Source organism: Manis javanica, chromosome 8 (assembly GCF_040802235.1).
Source record: "Manis javanica isolate MJ-LG chromosome 8, MJ_LKY, whole genome shotgun sequence".
Classification (NCBI taxonomy): Eukaryota; Metazoa; Chordata; class Mammalia; order Pholidota; family Manidae; genus Manis; species Manis javanica.
In genome coordinates this window covers 123,777,382-123,795,740 of record NC_133163.1, presented here as the reverse complement: position 1 = coordinate 123,795,740, position 18,359 = coordinate 123,777,382, and the positions used below count along the sequence as shown (strand labels likewise).

Genomic DNA, 18,359 nt, shown 5'->3' with positions numbered 1-18,359 from the left:
GAAAGAGGGCCCTCACTAGAAAGTGAGTCAACCAGAACTTTGGTCTTGAACCTTCCCATCTTCAGAATAGTGAGAAAATAAGTATCTGTTGTTTGAGCCTAATGATCTACAGTCCTTTGTTAGGGCAGCCTGTGCAAAGTAAAACAACACCCAAAGTAAAGACCTTAGCACTGTCTCACTGCAGTGGATTTTATTTAAGGGGGGTAGTATCCTTTGGTTTTCAAACTGCTGAAGCCTAGCACTCACTTCCTTTTGCGACATCTTAAGACCTTTCAGTCTCTTCAAGAGACAGTCATGCCTGCTGGCCTACTCTAGATCCGTTGGTATGGGAAGGGATAGTTCAAGAAGACAAATAGTGAAAAGTCGTGTGAGCCAACTGCTGATCTCTTTTGCTTCTCTCTGCAAAGGTAAGATTTGCAGTGTCCTGGTAGTTTATTCCTCTAAGGCTGTACAGTCAATTGGGTACTTCTAGAAATGTCCAGAGGGTCTTCAGAGAGACATTTATATTCACCATTTAGCGTAAAACATTCTTCCCAAGCCTGCCAACTACTCCCAGTATATAACCACTTGCCACCTGCTCTTTGGAGATTGCTTTTGCGTCATTACAAGCAGAGAAATCAATAGCACCTCAGTAATCTGGGAAAGAAACAAGATTGCAGGGCAATAATACATAAAGTTAGTCAAGCCCTACTTTTCAATTGTTTTGACAGAACAGACAGCTCAATGCCTCATTCTGCAATAGGTACTCATCCTGATCCTGCATTGGCGACCTTGTAGAAATAGAGGCCTAAGACAGATGAGGCCTTATAACCCTGACTGACGTAACAGCTCTTTAGAGCCACACAGAATCTCAAAATGCCTTTTTTAGATTCAACAGTAATGTATTACCTAGAGTCCAGATACTCTCTCTACAGTTTATCCCCCAGTTTAATCTAAAAAGTGTGGGCTAGGGCACAGGGTCACCCTGCCAGTGCCACCGGACAGTTAAGTGGTGTAGGTGCTGCAACTGCAGAGACCAGCAAGCTGAAGGTCTGGTCCAAACATATATTCTATTGATAGACAGGATAGGCTAATCATTTACCTTATCCATTAATTTACTGAGACCTCATCTGGTCTTTCTAAGCCAAATTAACACATAAGAGTCATTTAGACATGTTAATTGATTTTGAACAAGCAAATAGAATCTGTATAAAGAGACTATGGGAATGAAAACATTACCTTAAGTTTATGTAGAGCTCTGTGTTTTAAAAAACTCTTTCACATGCATTATCTCACTTGATTCTAACCTCAATTCCACAATATAGATGGATTATAATTGTAAACATCTGAAAGAGGATGAAACTGAGGCTCAAAGATTGTTACTTTCTTGAAGTAATCTAGGGTTAAAGGAAGGTATAGTGAAAGAAGTGAATACGTAGGGATATTTTGTTCTCTTTTAGCAAAACAGCTCCATAACATTGGTACCATTATTATCCCCTTTTAAAGCTGAGGAAATGAAGATTGAGAGTAGCAACTTGTGAGAAAGCTACTAAGTGGCAGAGTCAGGATTTGAACCCAGATTTGGGAGTTGAAAGTCCATGCTTTATTAGATTGTGGTTCAAGATGGTGATGTAGGAAGATCCTGAGCTCACCTCCTGCCCTCACCTCCTCCTATGGGCACACTGCATCAACAGCTACATATGGTCATATGGGACAATTTCCTCTTTTTTAAAAAAATTGGTTGATATACATTATATTATATTAGTTTCAGGTTGTAGAGAAAATGGAAATTTTATGACCAGGATTCTCACCTGCTTTAGTATTGTCCAGTGTATACACAGAAGAACCTGTTGCACACCTATGAGCTACAGGATATTTACATGCTGACAGAGCCACTGGGAGGGAATCTTTAGTCATGTAAGTACCAGCCCAAGGGAGGGGTGGAGAGGAAATACACAAGTGCCTAGACATATTTTGTTGGGCATCCGCTGGTCACCATAGAGACCCACCCACAGAGTTCTTTCTCTTGCCACGGGTGATGAAGGGGAAGCTGAGACAGCGGGGGAAGCTGAGCAGCAGCGAGTTAGGGTGCAGAGAGAGGAAGCAGGGGGGAGCAGCATGGGGGCCAGGAGAGACTGAGACAGAGACTGCTTTGCCACTTGTACACAGCTGGGCGACCGAGACGAGAATAAACTTGGCATGAGCCCCTTTTAAGCACCAACTTCCTGTTATCTTCAGCTGGTCTCAGCAAATTCCCAGTGAACTTGCCCAGTGTGGGGAATGCCCCACTCCCTGAGCAACACAGGTGAGCAACATAGATGCGACAGTTACACACATTATGAAATGCTCACCACAGTAAGTGTAGTTACCCTCTGTCATCAAGCGGTTATTACAATGCTACTGACTCTATTCCCTATGATATACTATTTCACCCCTGACTTATTTTACAACCTATTTCACTCATCCTCTCATAGAATAATTTCCTCTTTAAAAATACCCTTAAGGCTGGCTGAGTGACAAATACCCACTGGGCAAATAAGAAGAAAACCACCTCAAAGCAGGTAGGAGAGGCTGAGACACAATCTTGCCAGAAACCCTACCCTTGGCACAGTGCCCCATAACTGGGAATGAACTCCAAACCCGGAGCTTCTCCCTGGAGGAGTGAAGGGTTTGAATCCCATATCAGGCATCCCAACTTTTAAGACATACGCTTGAGAGACAAGCCCCTAAAATATCTAACTTTGAAACTCAACCAATAGGGCTTGAGTCCCAGGACCCATAAGACTATAGCGATCTGAGAAATGGCTCTTAATGGGCCCTTGGGCTGGGACACAGCCATCCCCAGACCCAGCTCAGAGGCAGCTGGTCTTGCCCAGACTTAAAGTGAGAGAGGCTCACCTGCTTACATTAAAGCCCTGGCCTGAGGGGCAGGCATCTAACTTACACGCACATCTGGGGGCCTGCTGGAGCAATTTCCAGGGACAAAGACTGGCAGATGCCACCTCGTGCTCTCCCTCTGCCCTGTTCTGGAGAGCCAGCTTCTCCTGGAGGGGAGCTTCTATGGCTGCTGCCAGGGGACACTTCTATATTACCTGGCGGTGGTGGCCAGAGCTCCCACCCACAGGACTCCAACCAATGGAGAATGAGGTAGTTCTTAAACAACTATCAGCCCAAGGGCACAGCTAAGGGCACAGACCCAGGAATTCAATCTTTCTGCGAAAGAGGCCTAATACCCAATCATCATGACTTAGGCCTGAAGGGCAGGCTTCTAACTAAACACGCTTCTTGGGGCTGGCTCGAATCCTTTCCAGAGACCTCACAGGGCAGGTGCAATGTCTTGCTCACACCCCGCTGTGCGCCAGAGAGCAGCTTTACACGCCTCTGGTACCCTGCTTTTTACGTTTGGTGTTCTGCTCCTGGTGGCTGCTTCCCAGGCGGTGTCCCTTGATCACCCGGGTCTTGTGGCCGGGTAAGCTTGTGTTACAGGGTCCCAGAGAACTGTGGCCATCAGAATTGTGGTTCTTGGCAGGCTATCACTCCAGGGCACTACACAGACCGAAGTCGGAAGCACACTCTCCAGTCTTTCTGTAAAGGGGGTCCCTTTGCTTGTTCTAGAACTTTGGCTTGCAGACATCAGGTTCAGCAGAGTGGAGCTGCTATCAAGGAACAGAGCAATGGATGCCATCTTGGTGCTTTCCCTTTGCCTTGCTCTAGTTCATTGGTATCACCCCAGCAAAAACCTTATACATTTATTTGGAGCCCCAATTTCATGAATGCTGCCTAGAGGACACGTCCAGGGGTCAGCAGGGCTCATGCTTGTCACCCCACAGAACTGAATATATCTGCATATCTTAAAAAGCTGATGCCTGAGGGTCTGGCTTCTAGTCAGCCTGAACCTATGCATCAAAATCCTGCCCTTTCAGACACTGACAGGTCTTGGCTCATCCTCAACTACTGGGAGCTATTAAAGATATAGTAGGCTGCTTGGATAAGCACAAAGGTTTGAGAGACAACCAAGAGCTGAGGCACATTGAGCAAAAAGTTTCATCTCCTATATAAGGTTCCATCTTCAAGACCGGGAGAGGTGGTTGTTTCATCCACTGTGTAGAAAGCAACAGAGAGAGTCAAGCTAAATGAAGAAATAGGAAAGTATGTGCCACATCCAATATCCAAAAGACAAGAAACAACAAATGCTGGTGAGGATGCAGAGAAAGGGGAACCCTCCCACACTGTTTGTGGGAATGTAAATTAGTTCAACCATTGTGGAAAGCAGTATGGAGGTTCATCAAAAAACTCAAAATAGAAATACCATTTGACCCAGGAATTCCATTCCTAGGAATTTATCTGAAGAAAAGAAGATCCCTGATTCAAAAAGACAGATGCACCCCTACATTTATCGCTGCACTATTTACAATAGCCAAGAAATGGAAGCAACCTAAGTGTCCATCAGTAGATGAATGGATAAAGAAGATGTGGTACATACACACCATAGAATATTACTCAGCCATAAAAAGAAAACAAATCCTACCATTTGCAGCAACATGGATGGAGCTGGAGGGTATTATGCTCAGTGAAATAAGCCAGGCGGAGAAAGACAAGTACCAAATGATTTCACTCATTTGTGGAGTATAACAACAAAGCAAACTGGAAGGAACAAAACAGCAGCAGACTCACAGAACCCAAGAATGGACTAACGGTTACCAGAGGGAAGGGGGGTGGGGAGGGAGGGAGAAGGTGATTATGGGGCATTATAATTAGCACACATAATGTAGGAGGGTCACGGGGAAGGCAGTGTAGCACAGAGAAGACAAGTAATGACTCTACAGCATCTTACAATGCTGATAGACAGTGATTGCAATGGGGTCAGGAGGGACTTGATAGTATGGGTGAATGTTGAAACCACAATGCTGCTCATGTGAAACCTTCATAAGATTGTATATCGATGATACCTTAATTAAAAGAAAAAAGAGTATGTACCATATGAAAGAACAAGATAAAACCTTGGAAGAAAACCCTAATGAAATGAAGGTAAGTAATTTACATGATAAAAAGTTCAAAGTAATGGTCATAAAGATGCTCAGTGAACTGGGGAGAATAAATGAACACAGGAAGAACTTCGACAAAGATATAGAAAATACAAGAAAGTACCAAATAGGAGTTACAGAGCTGACGAATCTAACAACTGAACTGAAAAGCATACTAGAGGAGTTTACCAGCAGACATGATGAAGCAGAAGAAAGGATCAGTCAGTTTGAAGACATGACAGTGGAACTTATCAAATCAAAGGAGCAAAAAGAAAAAGAGAATTAAAAAAAGTGAAGATAGCTTAAGGGACTTACGGGACAACATGAAACAGACCAACATTTGTATCATAAGACTCCTCAGAAGGAGAAGAGAGAGAGAAAGGAATAGTTATCTTGTTTGAAGAAATAATAGCTGAAAAATTCCGTAACCTGGTGAAAGAAACAGACATCTAGATCTAGAAAGCCCAGAGAGTTCCAAACAAGAGGAACCCAAAAAGACTCACACCCAGACACATTATAATTAAAATGTTAAAAGTTAAAGAATAGGAGAAAACATTAAAAGCAGCAAGGGAAAAACAGCTTGTTACATATAAGGGCACCCCCATAATATCATGAGCAGATTTTTCAGCAGAAACTTTACAGGCCAGAAGGGAGTGGCATAATATATTCAAAATATTTCTAGAAAAAAAAAATCCAAACAAGAATACTCTACCTGGCATGGTTATCATTCAGAATTGAAGCAGAGAGAGTTTTCCGGACAAGCAAAAGCTAGAGTTAACCACCACTAAACTAGCTTTGCAAGAAATGTAAAAAGGACTTCTTTAAGCTGAATAGGAGGGGTGACAATTATTAACAAGAACACATATGAAAGAATAAATCTCACTGGAAAGGTAAATATGTACTAATGGTAGTAGATAAAGTCATTTATAAAGCTAGCTAGTATGCAAGTTAAAAGACAAAAGCAATAAAAATAACTGATTACAATTACTTAAGGCATAGACAAGATAAAAAGATATGAAATGTGACATCAAAAACAAAATTTGGGGGGGTGAGAGTAACCATGCTGAGCTTTATAGTGAAATCAAACTTAAGTTATTATCAACTTAAAACAGACTGTTATAAATTTCAAGTCTCATGGTAACCACAAAGCAAAACCTATAGTAAATAGACAAAAGAGGAAGAGAAAGGAATATAAGCATAGCTCTAAAGAAACCGCAAGGGGAGCGATCAAGAGAAGAAAGGAGCAAGATGAACTACAAAAACAGCCAGAAAACAATGAACAAAATGGCAGTAAGCACATACCTATCAATAATTACTTTAAATGTAAGTGGACTGAATTCTCCAATAAAAAAATAGAGTAGGTGAATGGATAAAAAATAATCTATATGTTGCCTAGAAGAGACTCACTTTAGGTGTAAGGACACACTCAGGCTGAAAGTGAAGGGATGGAAAAAGGTATCCCATGCAAACAGAAACCAAAAGAAAGCCGGAATAGCTATGCATCAGTATGTATCGGACAAAACGGACTTTAAAACAAGACGGTAATAAGAAAGAAGGATGGGAATTACATAATGAGGAAGAGGTCAATCCAACAAGAGATAATATTTGAAAATAATTATTCGCTCAACATAGGAGCACCTAAATGTATAAAGCAAGTATTAACAGACCTAAAGGGAGAAATAAACAGCAATGCAATAATAGTAGGGGACTTTAATACCCCACTTGTATCAATGTCCACACAGAAAATCAATATGGGAAGACCGCCTTTAAAGAACACATTGGATCAGATGGACTTCACAGGTATTTACAGAACATTTCATCCAGAAACAACAGCATGAACATTCTTCTCAAGTGCACATGGAACATTCTCCAAGACAGATATGTTAGGCCACAAAACAAGTCTTAGAAATTTAAGAGGATTTAAATCATATCGAGCATCTCTTCTGACCACAGTGGTATGAAACTAGAAATTAATTACACAAAGAAAACTGGGAAATTCAGCAATATGTGGGAATTAAACAATGCTCTACTGAACAACCAATGGGTCAAAGAAAAAATAAAACAATACCATGCAAATGCAAATGGAAATGTAACAAAGCCCATGCTTTATATGATGAAGCCTACGTCTTACTGTTACAGTGAATGTAACTGGACAAGAATTCATGATGTTAAGAGTTTGGCACACTTGAAGAAGTGGGTTGGAATGGGTGGCATACATTTAAGAAATTCATATGTGACATGATGGATAAAGTGTAGGCTATGGAGTCAGAGAGATCTGTGTTTGAATCCCAGCTCTAATTGCCAGTTGTGCGACCATTAGCCAGTTAGCTCACACTCTGAGCTTTATTGACTCACTTGTGAAATGGATAAAAAGATCTTAACCTCACAAATTCGAAGTGAATATTAAATTATGTAACACCAATAAAGTTCCTGGCACATCAACAAATATTGGTTATCTTCTTCTATAAAAATTTTCTCTATGAAGCAGAGCGGTGATAGAACAGGGGTCAACAAGGGTCTCTTATTTGCTGGAGAATAAGGAAGGCACACACCTCATTTGTGCAGGTAGCCCTTGTAAACGATCACAGCTCAAGGATTGCCTAATTTAAGAAGACTTCTCTGTGAGTTAAGGTTCTTCTAAGCTCCGACAGAATTCTGTTCCCTCTGTCTTAGCCCTCAACATACTGCGTTGAAGGTCTATCTTTTTACATGTCTATTGTTCTCCCTAGATAATAAGTAAGCTCCCTGCTTATTACAATTATCTGGTGTAAGGTAGATGCTCAATAACTTTTTGCTGAATGGAGGAACGGAGGAAAGAATAGTTGCATCCCAGTAACGGTGATCAGATTAAAATCGGATTTATAGTATTTTCTTACCTTGACGGCATAGTTATTAAGTGGATCTTTTGCATATGAGGCTGTGTAGTAAACTGCATCACCTGCCTCACAACATGGCTTGTCACTGGTTAGCCTGAAGTCTGACCAGCTGTCCACCCCAAAACGGAGCTGGTCTTTCTGTCCAGCCATGAAAAGGTCTTCACATTTAACAGTCAGTTTCTTCAAGGCGTCGGTATGAAGGCTTCGGATTTTACCCACCACTTCTTCCCGATTCTCAAGTCCTCGATAAAGTGCTTGTCTCTGTGGCTTCTGGGTGCCCCGGCCCTGTCTGCAAGAGGGACCACGCCGGCTGGACAGGGACTCCGTGCTGTTGGAAAATCTATCCTTAATACTGAGAGTGGTCAAGCTGGAGGCGCTGTTTGCTGCTGAGGGGACAGGTCTCTCCTTGTGCAAAGGTCTCTCCAAGGAGTCATAAGGCTCAATGTCCAATCCCTTGAGTTCATAACTGATGGAAGAGCCAGCACTGCTGGCATCCCAGTTGGGGTCGATTTCATAGGTGGGATTAGCCATGACACAAAGACTTGTTTCCATGGATTTCTGGAGGTCTCTGGAGATGGGTTCTGTATTGGCTCGGATGATCATTTTCTTTGGCAGTGGGGGCGGTGTAGGTTGGGAAGCATTAGGTGCTTCTTGGTCCGTTTTCCCACCAAAGGCAATGGCATCATCCAAAGCTCCTTTAGGCTGCCGTGGATGCTTGGGAGGTATCATGGCTGCTCTAGATTGCCCTGTATTTTTTAAAAGAGAAAGAGAGAGAAAAAGAGAAGTAAAACTAAGCAAAGTATTCATTCTTGTTACATAATTGAAATTTAAGAAGAAATAAGTGAGGTGAACATGATAATGTAAGAAGTCAATGCCTTGAATTCAAAATGGTAGTAGAAAACAACCAAAGGATTGGTTAGCATTAAAGGAAAGAGTCTAAGACTTGGTGGGAGCAACACATGCGAACAAGGCCTGAGCATGTCTGTGCCAGAGGAACAGGATGACGGGGTCTGTTTTTAAAAGGAATCCAGATTCGCTACTCCTGCTGTATTTCCCTAGAATACTACGGGGTTACAGACACTCACATGCCCTGTGGCAGGGCAGAGATGACAGCATTTGTAAATAATGAAATACCTGGAAGCATTATTAAATACAGTTGAAACTAGCAATGTGACCACTAGACTTGCGCTCAGAAGCTACTATTCTGTTCTTTTACTTTGTTGCAAAGTTAAGTTGTATTGTATATAATAGCATTTGTAATTTTGTATCTAACACGTATCAGTACAATTTCATAAACCATGTTATTTTATTCCAGGACAGAGATGGATTCTGACACTGCTTAAACTGGGCTATGTATAAGATTCCTGTGATTGTGGCGGGGGGAAAAGTGTATGTGAGCAGTCAACTGCTGTCCCAAACTTCAGTAATATGAGTCTGTTTTACTTTGGGGGGCGTATAAACTGTGATTTGAGAGATGCTTTGTTTGAACATCTCTTTCAAGACCTAGTCATAGAGCCAATCTCTGCCTCCTTTCCAGCATTTATGCTTGTTAAGAAGATAAAATACACAGTGTGTGATCACTGACACCTTCTGGGGAGAGACATTTTTTATTTTAAAGATTGAGAAATACACAATAAACTTTTATAAAAGCTATTAAAATATCTCAAAGCTAGAGAATAATGATCTGTTATGGGTTAATATGTCCCATCCTCAAAATGTTGAAGCCTTAACCCCTGGTACCTGTGAGTGTGACCTTATTTGGAAGTAGAGTCTTGTAGAGGTAATTAAGATGAGGTCATTAGGATGGGCCCTAATCCAGTATGACTGGTGTCCTCCTAAGAAGAGGAAAATGTCGTATGAAAACAGACACACAGGGAGAACGCCATGATGTAAGTAGAGACTGCAGTAATGCAGTTAAGGCGAGGATGCTGAGGATTCATGGCTACCCCCAGATTCCAGAAGGAAGTAAGGATTCCACCCAGAATCACAGAGGGAACATGACCTTGTAGTAATGTGAAGGGTATGTACAAATATAAATTATGATTGTGATAACAATATATTCCATTTCCCATGTGTAGAACTCTCTTTAAAGATACATAACAGTTTATACAAACTATGACAATATATACAGCAAACCTAAGGACCCCCTTTCTCCAACAATGGCATGCAGCAATTTTTTTTTTCAAGGAGTAGAGCTACATTACATACAAATTAAACAAAAATATGTATATAGAGACAGCATTTAAGAATGAGAGAGAGAGAAAGCATATAAGAATGCTAATCTCCAAGAGGGCTAGGACTTGTATTTACTTATCTGTTATGCCAAGAACAGGACCTGGATATAATAGATGGTCAAATATTTCTTGAATGACTATAGAATATATATATATTTAGGGTTGAAAGAGAAAAAGTGGTAAAATTGTATAGGTAAAGGAAAGATACACAATCAGTAATTTAAAAACTCCCAGAAAGAAAAGTCCAAGACTATCTGGTCTCATTGATGAATTCTACCAAATGTTCAAAGAATTATTAACACCTATCCTTCAAAAACTCTTCCAAAAAATACAAGGTTAGGAAACACTTCTCAACTTGAAATATTTGAGGCCAACATTACTTACATAACCAAAACCAGACAAAGACATCACTCACACAAAAAAACTACAGACTAAAATCACCTAAAAATATAGACACAAAAATCCTTACAAAAATACCAGGAAACTGAATCCAATAACGCGTTACACACCATGACAAACTTGGATCTATCCCAGGAATGCAAGGTTTCCTTAGCACCTGAAAGTAAATTAACATAATAAGCCATGAAAACAGAATAAAGAGGAAAAAAGTCCTCATGTGATCACCTCAGTAGATGCAGAAAAAGCATTTGATAAAATCCAATATCTTTTCATAATAAGAATACTGAACAACTAGGAAGCGAAGGGAATATGCTCGACCGATGAAGGGCGCCTATGAAAGACCAAGAGCTAACGTCACACTTAATGGTGAAAGACGGGATGCTTCCCCTTGAGGATCAGGGACAACACAAGGGTTTCTGTTCTTGTCATTTCTGTTCTACATTATACTGGAGGACCTAGACAGGGAAATCAGGAAAGAAAAAGGAATAAAAACACCCAGATTGGAAAGGAAGTAAAACTATATTCATAGGTGACATGATTTTATATATAGAAGAGCCTGAGGAACCCACATATAAGCTGTACTGCAAAGCTACAGTAATCAAAATAGTACGGTCCTGGCACAAGCACAGACCCGTAGATCAATGGAACAAAACACAGAGACGAGAAATAAACACATATGTACTGAATGAACATATGACAAAAGAACATATGACAATGGGGAAAAGACAGTCTCTTCAATAAATGGTGTTGGGAAAACTGGACAGCTGCATGCAAAAGAATGAAACTGGATTACTGTCTAACTCCACACAAAAGTAAACTCAAATGGATTAAAGACATAAACATAAGACATGAAACCATAAAACTCTTTTAGAAGAGAACATAGGCAGACATCTCTTGAGCATAGGCATGAGCAATTTTTTCTGGACATGTTTCCTTGGGCAAATGAACAAGTGGGACCACATCAAAATAAAAAGCTTCTGTACAGCAAAGGACACCATCAACAAAACCAACGCAACCTATAGTATGGGAGAATATATTCATAAACGATTTATACAATAAGGGGTTAACATCCAAAGTATATAATGAACTGATATGCCTCAATACCAGAAAGACAAATAACCCGATTAAAAAATGGATGGAGGACTTGAACAGACATTTTCCCAAAGAAATTCAGATGGCCGACAGACACATGAGAAGATGGTTCCCATCGCTAGTCATCAGGGAAATGCAAATCAACACCACAACGAGGTGCCACCTCACACCAGTCAGGACGGCCACTATTCAAAACACAAGAAGTAACAAGTGCTGGCGAGGACGATGAGAAAAGGGGACCCTCCTACACTTGGGGTATGTATGGGATTGTAAACTGGGGGTGGGAATGCACACTGGTGCAGCCACTACAGAAAGCAGTATGGAGGTTCCCCAAATAACTAAAAATAGAAATACCATATGACCCAGTAACTGTACTTGTAGGATTTACCTGAAGAAAGCAAAATCCTTGATTTGTAAAGATATATGCACCCCTATGTTTATTACCACATTATTTACAATGGCCAAGATACAGAAGCAACCTAAGTGTCCATCAGTAGATGAATGGATAAAGAAGATGTGGTACATATACACAATGGAATATTATTCAGTCATAAAAAAGAAAGAAATCCTGCCATCTGTGACAACATGGATGGAGCTAGAGGGTATCACGCTCAGTGAAATAAGCCAGGTGGAGAAAGACAAATACCATATCATTTTACTTATTTGTGGAATCTAAATCAAAACAAAACAAAATGAACAAAACAGTAGTAGACTCACAGACACCGATAAGTGAATGGTGGTTATTATGGGGGAGGGGTTGGGTTGGGTTGGGTGGGTGGAGTGGTGAGGCAGATAATGAGGCACAAAATCTCAATCATAATGTAGTAAGTTGGTCTTGGGGATGGAAGTGCAGCAGAGAATATAGTCAATGGTTCTTTAACATCTTTCTGTGTTGACAGATAGTAACTGCACTTATTGGGGCGAGGATTTAGTAATGTGTGTAACTGTTGAGTCACTGTGTTGTATACTTGAAACCAATATAACATTGTATGTCAACTATACTTCAATAAAAAATAAACCCAAAAACTATTGGAACTTATATGCCTTTTCAGCAAGGCTGTAGGATTTAAGATCGGTATGAAAAATTACATTGCACTTCTTTACACTAGTACTGAACCATCCAAGAATTTAATTAAGGAAACAATTCTGTTCATTATGTCATCAAATAGAATAAAGCATCCAGGAATGAATTTAACAAAGAAGTACAACACTTGTATACTGAAAACTACCAAATACTGAAGGAAATTCAAGACCTAAATAAATGATAAGACATTTTATGATGCTCATGGATCAGATGCTGAATATGTTCAGATGGAAATATTCTCTAAAGTGATTTAAAGATTTAAATATAATCCCTATCAAAATCCTAGCTGTCTTTCTTGCAGAAATTGACAGGATATTCCTAAAATTTACATGGAAATACAAGGGATCTAGAGTAACCAAACAAAAAAATCTTGAAAAAGAACTTATATTTCATGATTTCAAAACTTACTTCAAACTTACAGTATGCAAGAATGTGTGTATCGATTAAGAATAGAAATACAGATGAACGGAAGAGAACTGAGGGTCTAGAAATAAACTCTTATATTTATGGTTAATCAATTTTTGAGAAGGTTGCCAAGACAATTCAGTGGGAAAATAGTAGTCTTTTCAACAAATGGTGCTAGAACAACTGCATATCCACATGTGAAAGAATTAAGTTGAACCTCTACCTCATACTATACACAAAAATTAATGCAAAATCTATCAGTTCTAAATTTAAGAACTACAAAACTCTTACAAGAAAACATAGGGTTTTCAACTTTGGGTTGGACAATGGTTTCTTAGATATGACATCTAAAGCATAAAGGAAAAAAGGAAAAATAAATAAATAGGAATTCATAAAAATTAAAAAACTTTTGTGCTTCAAAGGACAACTTTAATTAAGTAAAAAGACAGCTGACAGTATGGGAAAAATATGTACGAATCATATATCTGATAAGAATTTTGTATTCTGAGGTTATAAATAACTTATAATAAAAAGATAAATAACCCATTAAAAGTGGGCAAAGGATTTGCTCAGATATTTCTTCAAAGAAGATATACAAATGGCCAATCAGAATATGGAAAGATAATTAACATCATTACCCATTAAGTAAATGCAAACCAAAGCCATGAGATAGACTGCACAACCACTAAGCTACTATAATAAAAAAGACAGACAAGTGTTAGGATATGAAGAAGCTCAAACCCTTAGGTATTGCTAGTAGGAATCTAAAATAGATAACTTTTTTGGTAGTTACTGAAAAAGTAAAATACAGTTACCATATGATCCAGCATTTCCAATCTGAGGGATATATCCAAGAGAAATGAAAATACATGTCCACACAAAAGCCTGTACACAAATGTTCTTGGCAACACTATTCACAATAGCCGAAAAGTGAAAACAACCCAAATGCCCAAATGCCCAAATGAATGGATAAACAAAATGTAGTGTAGCAATGCAAAGGAATGCTGTGTGGCCATAAACAGAAATGAAGCACTGATATACGCTACAAACTGAACAAGCCTTGAAAACATGCTAAGTGAGATAAGCCAGTTAAAAAAGACTACATATTATATGATCCACTTATATGAAATGTCCAGAAATAACGTAACTCCATAGGGACAGAAGTAGATTAGTGGTTGCTGGGGGCTGGGAAAGGGCAGGATGGAAATGGAGAGTGAATGCTAGTGGATTTCTGTTTGGGGTGATGAAAATGTCCTGGAATTGGATACTGGCGATTATAAAATTCTGTGAATACATTAAAACTCAGTTAATTGTATACTCTAATAAAAGGGTGCATTTTACTGTACATAAATTATATCTCAATAAGGAAAATCAACAATCCATTCTTAGAAACCCATAAACTTAGTTTTCAGTCCCATCTTACCAGCCCTCTACGCCCCTACTGTCACCAAGGACAGAGGGGCTGGGCAGTCACTGGGCTCTTCCTGTGGCGGTGAGGCCTCCCGCAGAGCGGCCCCGAGCCATCTTCTGTGAGAAGTCAGCACCATAGTTTACTTACAAGATGACAGAATATACTTTGTAAAAACCTTCATTTTTCAGTTGTTGACCCAAACCTTTCAGGGATGAAGTGTGACGGAGAAGGTCAGAAGCAGTGAATGCACTGACCTTGGTGTCCTGCCTGACCACCGCGTCAGACACCTGCCTCCCTCACTGCACTAGCCACCAGAGAGTCTTTTTTTTGTTTGCTTTTTGTTTTAACACTAAAGCTTATCATGGAGCTCTTTCACTTAAAAATTTCTGTCCTTGAGAATTTGGACTTGATTCTGAGGACAGAATTTTCTTTGCTGAAGCACAGAAAGCGAGCCTTTCACGACCTAGCCCTGTGGTAACTGTTTCTCTGGTAGCATTTCTCATTGTACCTTGAGTCAGAGCTACCCAGCTGCCAAGCTTCTTGAGCACTCTTGGCTGCTCCAAGCTTTGTGTCTTTGCTCATGCTGACCCTCCTCCAGCAGTGAGTTCCCTGTTCTCTCATCTTCAAGCATTCTGCCTCTCAGGAGGGTTTCTTACTTCACTCCCCCAAACCGGCCTCTCCTACCTTGGGACCTCAGACATATCCTGGAACATTCTTCTCTGCACACTTACAGACTTGTGTCCCTGTTTGAATTCCCTACTAGTTGGCTCACTGAGAACAGAAACTGTGTCTCATTTGCCTACCAGGACCAAGCAAAGAGTCTAGCTGGGAGGGAAGGAAGGAAGGAATAAATGAATGAAAAAACTAAAAACATGAACCTATACTTATCCCTTTCACTGTGGGCCCTAAAAGAAACTTTCTGAGGTGTCATTTTCTACCCATTTCTCCAAACTAGAACAAACAAAAATAATCATGGACATAGACTGAATAGAGGATTCCAAAAGCGCTTAAAAAAAAAAAAACTACCTTGGAACTGTCAAGTGAGACAAAACTTATCACCATCAGCGGTCCTTTAATGCTTATCAAGAGGTGGGACAGCGCTGACCATGCTACTTTCCACCACCTATAGAACAAGGTCCAAACTCCTCAGCACGGTGGTGGAGGCGCTTTTCTTAGCTACCACCAGTTATCATCAACCCTCCCACATGACTCACTCACTTCCTGTTCTTTTCATATGCTCCATGTTTTTATTATTTTATCACTGTTTTAGTAAAGGTGTTCTAGCCAAAGCCCAGCTCAAATGAGCCTTCTCCATGGAAGCCCTCCCTACCCTCTACTTCCTACCTCCAAATCGGAAACCATCACTTCTTCCTCTGCCTTCTCTTAGCACTGTTTACTCAATCACAGCATCTTTAGCCTCTTACACTGTGTGTTGAATGATTTTTTACATGGCCTCAGAGCCTGTCATGGTGTGAGACATGTAGCAGCTGTGCAGTAAACGGTGCCAGACTGAAAGACAGTGAGTCGGCAGTTGGTGAGCATTCCAAAATGAAGACGGACAGCCAAGGCAGCAAGGAAAGAAAGATGATTTATAGCGGCTTCTCTTCTCAAACAGCAGGATATGATCTCCAGGGAGCTGAAGAGATTTCCACACGGGAATTTTGTGTTCCAAGTGAAACCATGAACATTCCACAGCCGCTGCAAATAGGTCAAGCCATTCTCCCAAGTCTAAAAGTGTGTGTGTGTGTGTGTGTGTGTGTGTGTGTACGCGCACGTGCACTTCTCTCTAAGAAAGACAAGTTCTCCTAACTGAATTCCAATCATCTGGGTCAATGGTTTAAAAGCCTGGTATCTTAGCTGTTTTTATTTTAAACTTTTAATTCTGTACATTCCTCTCAAGCCTCTGGGACCAGATGCTAAGCTTCACGTTCAGCGGGCCTGATATCACATACTCCACATTTTTGTGGCATATCAGCTCTCTAAACAGAAAAAAATAGATTGTAATCTAAATCCTGCCTTGCTGTAAACTAAAAAATTCTTTTTGAACAAATATGTTTGACCACATTCAAACCTCACTTTCCTCTTTTTTGGAGTTTTTATATTCTCTCTCTTTACTTTCCCCTGCTTAAAAATGTCTTCAGACTGGCCCTCTATCACACTCTAAAAGGCAAATGATGAAAAACGGATTAAAAGGGGATAATTTAATGACACTACTTTGAAGAAGCCGAAAGTGTGTTTAAAGCTCCTCAGGAAAGAAAATGATTGATATGTGGCTCTTAAAACTTACAAGATTGAAATGATAAATAGAAAGGATATAAGGAGAATATTTTTAAAGATGATTCATATTGAAAAACTCAATAACTATCATTATTGATCTATTGAAAGACACTATCATTGAAGACACACTAGGGACACACCATAACAAATGTTTGCTTAGGACTTGACAACATTACCATTTTAGGATGCGAGGGACTCAAGGTGCTTAACAACGACCCATCCACACAGGTGTGGCATGCTACACGGTCAGCTCTCTCTCCAGTAAGACAGGACGCCAGCATCTCCTGGTCAGTCTCCCGCCTCCAAACCACCCCATAGGCGGCTCGCAACATGGCCTTTTAAAAATCCTGACTGTGCCCCCTTTATTCAAAATTTTTCACTTGCTTTCCATTTACTACAGGTAAAAGACACACTCATTGTGCTACACACACACACACACACACACACACACACACACACACACACACACTTACGGATCTAGCCTTGCTTTCCCACCATCTCATCTCTCCCATTCTGCCCCCTTTCATTCCGCACTTGAGAGCCTGAATTACTCACTTGTCATTAATTGAACATTCATTTCTCTATAAAACTCCAAGCCTTTGTACATGCTCTTCCCTCTACTGGAATGTTCTCCCTTGCTTGTCAATAAGGCAAACAACTACTTTTGTTTCAAGCTCTGCTCAAAACTTTCGTGACCCTCTCCTGCTCTCATCCAGGCAGGGACTTTCATTAAGCCTTTAAATACCTGCACCACAGCAACCATCACTTGGGCTCCTAAGAGTTCAGACCCATGCCTGTCTTTACCAAAGACCAAGAGTCCTTGAAGGTAACACTGCTATTGCCAATGCCTAGCCTGGCTTCCAGGAGGTAGCTGGTGTCCAGCAACTGTGTGCTGAATAAAAGTATTAAATCCAAAATAACATGTCTCTTTATTTAAATTGTTATTTTAATCTTCATCCCTGATTTATTTTACAGGGCTCCATGACCAGTGGGATAGATGGGAATGGGAAGAGAGAGGACAAAAGAAGAGATAATCATCTCCAAATTGGGAAATAAGCACTGGAATTTACAAATATAGATGCCGCATACCACCCCTGTGCACCAGCCCTGGCTGGACATAGTGCTCAGTATATCATTTCCTGGAGGCAGACATCAGCCCTTAAGATGAAGGGTCCTAAATCACCTGGGCATTATTACTGTGCTGGGTCCCACCACAACCAAATGTGAGCACCAACTGGCAAACCACAGGGCACATCAATTTCATGCCCAATGAGAAAGTTGACCTCCAAAGACCACTTCACAGTAAGCCTCAAATAAAGAGATACAGAGACTGCTTTAAAAAATGTCAGTGGTATAGCAGCTGACAGACTAATTTTTGTAAGATTTTGTTAGTGAAAACCTTTCCAAGAACAGATAACATCTGTTGGGGTAAGTTACCTATGTAATTTAAATACTGTACTCTGCCAACTAATTTGAGTGTATGGGAAACTATTTTTAAATGTCAATGCAGCTAACTTAAAAGATAAGGGCACAGTCTATGATTTCCTTTAAAATAGAAGTAATTACATTTTTAGGAAG

General features: G+C 40.3%; 1 protein-coding gene across 9 annotated transcripts in view; it reads right to left on the bottom strand.

Annotated features, from left to right (window-relative positions):
- Positions 1 to 18,359, bottom strand: part of PEAK1 (pseudopodium enriched atypical kinase 1) — a 306,660-nt gene that overhangs the window by 20,583 nt on the left and 267,718 nt on the right. For all 9 annotated transcript variants that reach the window (XM_073212213.1, XM_073212215.1, XM_073212212.1 and 6 more), the window contains one exon: positions 7,880 to 8,625. In XM_073212213.1, the coding sequence (XP_073068314.1) occupies positions 7,880 to 8,625 (746 nt within the window). The remainder of the gene's footprint in view (positions 1 to 7,879; positions 8,626 to 18,359) is intronic.